The following is a 9072-nucleotide window of genomic DNA, read 5'->3' as shown; positions in this document are numbered from 1 at the left end:
AACAACAAATATAAAACTTTATAAAGAGAGTATTGCTTTCTCTATATAGAGGTTCAAGTTCAGCAGAGCACTGCAAAGTTCAGAGGTCAGAAAGCTGCACTGAAATTCAGTAGAAAGTGTTGAAGTTTAAGATTAGATTCACCGGACGGTGAGGATGCTGAGTGTTCACGTGAGATACCAGTGCTAGAAACCTGGTGTGCTTTAACTCACACCTGTGTGGATAAGCATGGTTACAAAGCTCACAAAAACCCAATAAATTCCCCATGGGTCCATCCGAAGCCTTGGGAAAAAACATAAAAATAAAGGAAACTTCTGATCCTTGTTTGCTTGTTGAATGTTCTCTCAAAAAATAGAACATACTCTATTATTGGCTTTTTTAATGAATAATTTGACTGTAGTATCTGCTGGCAGCAGACACTATCACTGAAAGGTGGAGAATTTTGTAGGTGGTTCATCATAAAAATAATGTAAAAACCTCTGGAAAGTAAAAGAAGAGGGTATATGAGGCAGAAGATGGGCTTCATGGAAATAGACACTCATTTTAAAAAAAGTAAATTTCTTTTATATTTTAAAGATATTTTAAATATGAAAATAAATAGGTATGGTGTAGCAAAAAGAATTTTAAGGTTGTTTTGTTCTGCTGTTTGTTAGCTAAGGAGAAAACATTTCCAAATACTATGGAGGTGAGTAGAGTCACACGTTATGCAGGTATAATCAGGTCTATAATTCCTTCTGTAGAAAGCTGGGGTTTTGTCAGACAAACACAGAAAACTTAGTAAAGGAGGAAGTTAGACAAGGCATTACATAACAGAAAAAAAAGGAATAGCAAATGACAAGCATTTACATTTTGTTTGATATTTTAGAATAAGTTAGTGTAAAAACAGAGCCAATAACAGGATGATTTTTTTCACTGAAAAGAGAGTAGTAGACTAGGGATTGGTAGAGCTCAGAGTTTTATGAGAAAAAAATTTAGGGAGAAAGGTGCATCCAGGCACAAATAATGTACCCAGAACAACTCAAAAAAGCCAACCATACCACAAAGTAGCTCAAAGAGAAAAGCAAGACCAGAGGAGGAGGGAGTGTTTGTAAATAGCAATGATAGAGATAATTTTGCAGAAAAATGCAGAACCTTGTAAGTGAATGTGTGGAATTTTGGTCAAATATTGATTGGGGCGGGGGAAAGGCATAGCATTCAAAGGGAATAAGAAGTGGTGGTTCACAGTTAGAGCAGAAGTCTCTTGATAGCTATCACCAGGCAGATAAAACTGAGGTGAAAGACTCACTGCATTCAGACTGTGGAAAGGAGGATGTGTTTGGCAGGGAACAGGAACAATCAGCTACAGGGAAAGAAAAAGGAAGAAAAAATTTATCTTGAGTAATTGTGAACTTGCAAATGGAAAATGGCGATTCCTTTGGTACTGAGAGGTGAGAGAGAAGGAATTCAGGCTGGTTCATGTGCATAACCTGCAGCAATCAGGGGATGGTAGTACAGGCAGAGGGAGGGTCGAGCCTGAATGTAAGTGCTCGAGGCAGAAAGGTCAGCTTGAGCATCATTCAGCAACGCTTGTAAAAGAGGATGTTCAGGGTAAAACTCAGTCTGGAACCTAGAAGTCATTGGCGTATAACTCTGGTAAACAGTGGATCTACTGCATGCTTCAATGTTAAAGTAAGAGTAGACAAATGCAGGAAGCAACCTGGCTGCCCAGGCAAAGGTGTGACAGGAACAGGGGCTGGCACTCAGCTCAGAGGTGTGGAAGAGGGCCCACCCTAAGTCCGGTGACGTATCTGACATTGCATGGGTGACACAGGTACCTCTGGGCACCTCAGATGGCACTAGAGATATAATTAGGCACGTAATTGCTCCTTATATATGTACGCACTAAAATACATCTGATAGGACAACCTGACTTTTATTTAGAAGTCATACTTCTGCATAAGCAGCGGCTTTACAAAGGAGAATAAATAGCATGACCTACCTGACAAACTATCAAATTAAAGCATGGGTTTTCCATGTCCATATCATAGGACAGAAGTGGAATTGGTGTCAGAGCTTCCAACCTCTTGTCATGCTACTGAAGCTAAGTGATGATGGTGGGGGTAACCTTCCTTTCAGTGGAAAGACAAAAGCTGTACTGAGGGTGATTTGAAGTGGCTCCTGCAAGGATTGGATGGTCTTCCTCACTGTGTTTGACATGACAGCAGAGGAGGGAGTAAGATTAACACGGGGCAGGACAATAAGAAGGGACTGAAAGTGGCCCTTGGAGTGGGAGTAAAGAGCTGAAGTTCAAGACAGAGACTAGGACCCCCACAGCAAATTAATTTGGTACAGTAACACTCAACACCTGGCCCCAAAGGAATGTCTAGATAATTGCAGGTAAAAGTTGGTCAGAATTCCTTGCATTGAAGGGTTTACAAATTAAATAAGGAGGCCAAACGAATTAAATGAAGAGAGAAGTGCACAAAGCAAGGAAGAAGAAAGGTCCCTGGCTGTGTTTGTGCAGAGGAGCAAGTGTGCACACACCGTTACACCAGAGCCTTACCTCCAGAGCTACTGCACCGTTTTTCCCTTGGTGGGGTACTTCGTACGCCTCAATTTGCTGCTTCGTGAGTCGGGCTAGCTTCTCCGCAAGGTCCCGCCAGTATTTGCCAAGCTTGACAGCTGAAGTCAAAATGATGGTGTCCTGGGTAAGACGTGCCACTAATCCCTGGCAATCTATTTTCAAAAGTGCCTGCAACAATCATTTTCGTTAGTGTTCCTTCACCAGTTATTGCAAACAAAATTATTATTATTTGGTTTTATTATCATTTTATCATTATTAAAATTTGGTTTTATAGATCTATTCTGCATTTCTAACCAGACAGGAAGGCTTTTTGTCTATTTTATGTTCTCACAAATATGTAACTTTTTTCCTTACAAAAAGGTGTTGCCAACAGTTTCATAGGAAAACTGCCCACAAGCTTAAGAAAAAATTAAGCTGGCATTCGGCTGCTTCAACATTCCAGTGTCACATGGATCCTGCCAAACTTACAGATCCTGAAGGAAAAATATGCTTCTCCAACAAAAATATTTAAGACATTAAATTTAGCTTCTCAAAAGTATGACATGAAAGTTAAAAATTAAGTTAGAGGACTATTATACTAAGGTGTGGTCTTTTGTCTACTGCTTTTCTGGAAAATCATTGATTATGTTAGCATCTTCTGATTTACTCCTCCCACAGAACAGATAATTTGCTGACCATTAAGCAGAAATACAAACATAAAACTCTTCCCTCCCCCATGCCAAATAAGCTTTTAATACTAAAATAATGAAAATGGTTCCAGGATTGAAACCCTGAAATGCAGATATGTTGTGTCCTCCTTCCTTTCTTTGTTTGGATAAGAGATAATGAGAAAAATAAGTGATGTTTTTTCTTGTCCTCGAATTAACAGCAAAATTTTCCACTGAACATGTTGACTTTTTCAGTGAAAGATCAAGAACAAAATCCAGATGTTTTCCTTGGTTCTTAGATACTGATTTTTAATAAAACAGCAAACATTTCTGCAGAAATCAGACATTTGTGTGATTTAATTGTAAAACAATTTTCCATTAAAATCCTCATTGCAAACAGTAGAACTTTTGGTAGGCAAGATGTTTGTCTAATGTAATTAACTGGAAAATACTCAAGACAGTTCCCAAACTCTCTCATACTAGTGCCTCTCTAGAAGGAAATACTGAAGTCACAGCAGTGAGGAGCTGACTACAGTACCAAATCTCCCTATACTTTGGCAAAGTGGAGACAAAGTTGTTTAGTTTGCCTTTGCTCTGATAATCAAGAACCCTATTAAACATAAAAAGAGGAGATTAATTAAAAGAAATAACCAGTAAATTCTACCCGAAAGTGACCTGGATGATATCTAGCTTTAAGTCTAGCTTTACAGAGACAAGGACCTGTATTGGCACTTCATAGGTCAAAACCATATACATTTCAACAAAATGGGACATCTTGTTAATCTAACTATGCCCCACCTTTTGCCTGTTCTGTAATGAACTCTTTGTTTTACTGTATTCAACTGAAGGTTTGGACCATTTTGACCTTTAACTCCTCGCCCCCCTTTTTGTACAGAGACACGGCAGACTAAACTGTACTTCGTACTTGCTTAGTTTTATTCCACAGAGTTTAATGCAGTCTTAAGAGTTGTAAGTGGTTACTGCTACCAAAATATTCTGAATCCTGCCAAAACTGCTGTCAGCACTTCAAAGGGGATAGACTAGCTATGAGAAGTAAACCCTGTTACGGTTTGCAATTCAGGATAGTCAAAAGGCTTTTGATGAAAGGCTACAATGTGAATTTTTAAATACCCATTTTTATAATACTTTATTTTCATGAGAAATTTAATTCTTTTCTGTCCCTAAATAGGCTGGTAGACTTTTCAGTCAGAGCCAAGGACAGTATTGAGTAATCATTAATTCCAAATTAATTTACACAGATCCATAAATGAATTAAGATGGTTAACTATTCAACCTATTACCTGGAAGCATTTAGAATAAAACCACTTTTGATTCACGTGTAACAGTACTGAATCACATAGAAGTTGTCCAGTGGCTTACAAATGGGCCCATGAAAATATGTGCTGAAATACCTACAATATTGTCCTTAGGTCACTACAACATTGACTATGAAATTGCTGTATGTGGATAGAAATTCTTGTCTTCAACATGTGGGTCAGGATTTCCTTGCTTTAAAAATATGAAGCAAATGTAGACATGCGCCTTAGAGTACACAAGATAGATATATAAATAATGGAGTTTCCACGCTACAAGGTTACTAAATACTTCACAATGGGAATGTGAATTGCTCAGGGAAGCAATTTACCATGATGACTTCCATGACAAAAGACAAAACTATTTCAATCACGGCCGCTTAAAAGAAAAAAAAAAAAAAGGAAAAAAAAAGCCAACCCAGTCAACCTAATAAATGAGCAAGGCTCCTGGAGAACAATGTTTAGAAGTTATTCATCAAAGTATTATTCTTCATGAGAGTCTGGATGTATTTTCCACCTATAGGTGTCTACAACTTTTAGTAATATGTTCAGGTTTGTAAAGATTCCCAAAAGGGTGCAGGACCACGTTTTCTTGTTCATACATTACTATTGAGTAGTTTCTTGTCAATGCATTTCCAGTAACCAAGTTAGCTCATGCAAATACTTACAACAACGAGCTCATAAAGAAATACTCTTTTTTTTTTGTTAGCATGGCAGTCTTCCTTCATCCTCTTCACAACATGTGCAACTCTCTCTGATTCTTTATCAGCATGTGCCTCATTAAAGTAATCCAAAGACATATGTGAATATCCTAGCACCTCAGCCAAAGCTCTCCAGTCATAAACACTCTCTGATACCGCAGAGAGAACTACTGAGTAAATGTAAGTCAGTTTTTTGAATGGCAATGCAATTTGTTCAACAAGATTCCTGGTTGTTAGCTCACTATCAGCAGTGTCCATAGCTTGTTCTTTGGAAATCACTTTTACATTTTTGCAATGTACAAGACCAATCTTTCTTCTGAGAACTCCTACGTACCACTCTTTTATTTTAGTTTGTCCAATGGCTTTTACTTTATCTTCACCAAGAAGTGCTATTGTGTCCCCTTTAAAATATTCTAGCAAATATTCAATCTTATTTTGACGTAACACAGTTTTCAAAGCCACTCCATAAGTATTAACGCTCAAAGTTTTATCTTGAAACTTTGGATATTTAACTGTTGGTAGTAGAAGCAAAGGCGCAGACTTGATTTCTTTGCGGTTTTGTAAGCGCTTTGGCCTATTGATAATTCCACTTAATTTTGGAGCTGGATCAGGAGTCGTAACATGGAACTGTGTTACTTGGCTACTTTCTAAGACTTTAATCTGAACAAGGAAAACAAAGAAATGCATCTCCCTACATCCAAGCATGGAAAACAGGAATTGTTGGCGGACCATTTCACCAGTTTTAAGCTCGTCCTCTTTAATATTTTTGCTTTGGTCTTCCATCTTCACTTCAAAATCTGGATCACAGGATACCAAAGAAATGTTTAGATCTTGTAGCTTTTCAAGTAGAAATGTATGTTTTCCCCACAGCTGAAACACAACAGGAGGCATATTTTTCCCTCCCTTTTTTATATCACAAATTGTGAGTTTTCCTGGAATGTAGTTATGACCAAAAACTGTAAAAACTGCTGTAAAAGATGGATGAATATATTTGGGACCATAAATTCCAACTGAGACTGTTCTATGAACATAGTCCCAGACGTTAGTTGCTGGAGGTTGGATTTTGTTTGCTTGTACAGCAATCACTGCATACATCACATGACTTAGGTCCATTAGCTTCACTTGTATGGTGTCTTCATAAGTGTAGCAATTTTCTAGCTTCTTAAAAGGCCCTTCTTTATTGAGACTAAAAAAACACACAATATCACTCATAACTTGGCTGAATGGGTCGTTCTTCACTTTAGCCGCAACTTTCACCTCTAGGAAAATGGCTTCCCTCGTGTTGAGGTTGCTCAGCCTAAGTTCTATCAGAGGACTTACAGTGCTGGACAGCTCATTGTTAAATGATGATGGAGGATTAAGGATAGCCTTTAAACCAACTTCTTGGAATTCCCCAGGTAATACATGACCAACAGGGACATGAACGTTGATATCTGAGTCAGGTAGCTGTACTGAACCTCCTTCATGATTCAGTTTACAAACTACGTGAATGTCTGTAGCTTGTGTTTGTGCCCATCCAGGACTATGGCTCATGGCTTCTAAATCTAGGCAAGACCGAGTGAGTTGTCGGTGCCTCAACCAAGCCATCTTGTAAGCTTCACGGTCATTTTGAAGCCACGTCATGTCTGAAGCTACAGTTTTTTGAGGTATTGTCTTGTGAGGATTAAACCTTCGGTTATCAACAATATCCAGGAAGTCCGAGACACTCTTGGATCGTCCAGATCTTCTTGCCGAAGTCTTTCTTAGAAGACAATCAATATTTAGCTCATCACCCGAGGAAGCCAAAGAATCCCTGTTGCTAGAAACTTTAGAGAACAAATAGGGTTTTTCTTTTAAGAGCGAAAGGTATTTATTATTTTCATTTCTATTTGAAGCAGCTATGTCATGTACAAAAGGGTTGGAGGCTGACAGTTCATTCCAGAAAGGATTAGTCTTGGAAACAGCATGGGCATGTTTGAATACATCGGACCAGTCAATATCCAAATCCAATTTACTTTCCTTGACATCTGTTTAAAAGAAAAAAACAGAAGCATTTCCTAAAGCGCACAGACTTGAGACATTTCATCCATTTCCAACTGGTAGTCTGTTAAACTAACAGGTGACTAAATTTAACCTCCTAAAATACATATAGGTCATTTATATGTTTCTCCTTCAGGTTTTTAAAGAGTATCAATATTGATTTCTAAATAACATTAAGAATCTTTGTTAATAGAAAGAATGTTAACAAATTAGTGCTGAAGGATGTAAAGCATCTTCTGCGAGGTGCTGATCATTATCAACTCCTACGACTATTAATTGGCATGGAGTATGCTAAGGTCACGTAAAGTTTAAACCTTTATTTTCCAGTAATCTTTGGCCTCTTACAAAATGATATGGATTTCTTTCCTTTGTGTCTAACTCTCTGCAAAGATTAAATAACTACTGTTTTATTTTTCAAACACTGTAGACACTACAGATAATGTATTATTCAGGATTCCTTTTCATACTAGCGCACATGCATTTCATTGATAACATCATTTTTACAATTTATCTCAGTGTGTGTGGAATTTGTTACACTAGCTTTCCATTAAAAAAAATTAATTGCTATAATTTATGAGGTCTTGTACAATTTGAAATTTGAAGAAAAATGTTTTTGTGGCTGCTATTTTTTCTGAGATTGCACTTAAACAGACAAATAGGGGTGTACAAGTGATATTTCAATATGCTTTCTAATAAAAATACTCATTATTAACGGTAATGTCTATTTGTTCTGAAGACAAGATGTCCTTAGATTTTATATTAATAACTGTTCAGAGAAGCTGGCTTATCAGTTAAGACTTACACTTCTTGCAACAAATAGAGTATCTGTAACTTTTTGTGCTAAGTGCTTCTATTATTTCAGTTTGCCATTATTTTTCTGTATACAGAGGTTATACCATCCCTTCTTTGTACATCCTTGTAAAGAATTTTAATTTTAGAGGGAAAATTCAGGACTTCTATTCTTTCAGCCTATCCTTCATTATTACACTTTCCATAGTACCTTTCATCTCCAAGGTTACTAATTATTGCTCAACTGCAAGAATGATAGTGCATTCAGCCACAAAAAGAAAAAAAAATTGAAATGTTAGTACTTTTTCTTTCATTTGTCATGAATTGTGAAAAAAAGCCAAAACCATGAAGTTTTTCCACAGTTCCAGAAAAATCCCAATTTGGAAGAACCAAAGAGGAATCTACCGGCTTCCCAGCTGCCCATCTTGCAAGGCTCTAGCACTGTCTTGACATGAGCCTTCCAAGGGATCTGTCAGGGGGGAGTGAGGCCAGGGATGCCTTCCCCTCGGGCATCCAGCCTTGGCCAGGTCCACCAGACTGGGCCAGGCTGCTCAAGCATCATCTAAAAAGTCCTTTTGTCTCTGCCCACAGCCCAATAGCTTTCCTTGCACTATGATGCTATTACAGGCAGATCATTATTATCTATTACAAATAAATGTATTTAAATTAAACCCAAAAGAAATGTTAGGGGTTTTGTTTGTTAGCCCACCCTGAAGGGTATGTTTCTATAGGAAAAGTCTGAGCAGAAAACTCTGGCAGAACCTAAGTCATTAGCCTGGATGCTTTCTCATGCCAAGGTAACAGCACAGATTACTGGGGTGCAGGCGGTTAGCAAGGAAATAATTCCTGCTCCCCAACTCACACAGCAAGTGCCAGGCTCGCTGTTACTCACACCTGATACTGGACAAAACTAAGAGAATTCCTACGTTGTGGAGGGGAATGTTTTCTTTTGGGTTGAAATAGCAATGAGTTTAAAGCAATGTTGCTGAGACTCCAGTTTTTAAACTGGGCTAACTCCAAAATTACCTTGCCTTCCTGATTC

At 37.9% G+C, this 9072-nt stretch overlaps 1 protein-coding gene across 1 annotated transcript in view; it reads right to left on the bottom strand.

Moving 5' to 3' along the window:
• Positions 1–9072, bottom strand: part of MACC1 (metastasis associated in colon cancer 1) — a 36564-nt gene that overhangs the window by 3087 nt on the left and 24405 nt on the right. The window contains exons 4-5 of the mRNA XM_010283628.1: positions 5190–7228; positions 2541–2729 (exon numbers count right to left, since the gene is read on the bottom strand). Of these exons, the coding sequence (XP_010281930.1) occupies positions 2541–2729; positions 5190–7228 (2228 nt within the window). The remainder of the gene's footprint in view (positions 1–2540; positions 2730–5189; positions 7229–9072) is intronic.

The sequence above is a fragment of the Phaethon lepturus genome, unplaced genomic scaffold, assembly GCF_000687285.1.
Source record: "Phaethon lepturus isolate BGI_N335 unplaced genomic scaffold, ASM68728v1 scaffold7333, whole genome shotgun sequence".
Lineage (NCBI taxonomy): Eukaryota > Metazoa > Chordata > Aves > Phaethontiformes > Phaethontidae > Phaethon > Phaethon lepturus.
Note: the sequence above shows the minus strand (reverse complement) of the source record. Positions and strands in the feature narration are given on the sequence as shown.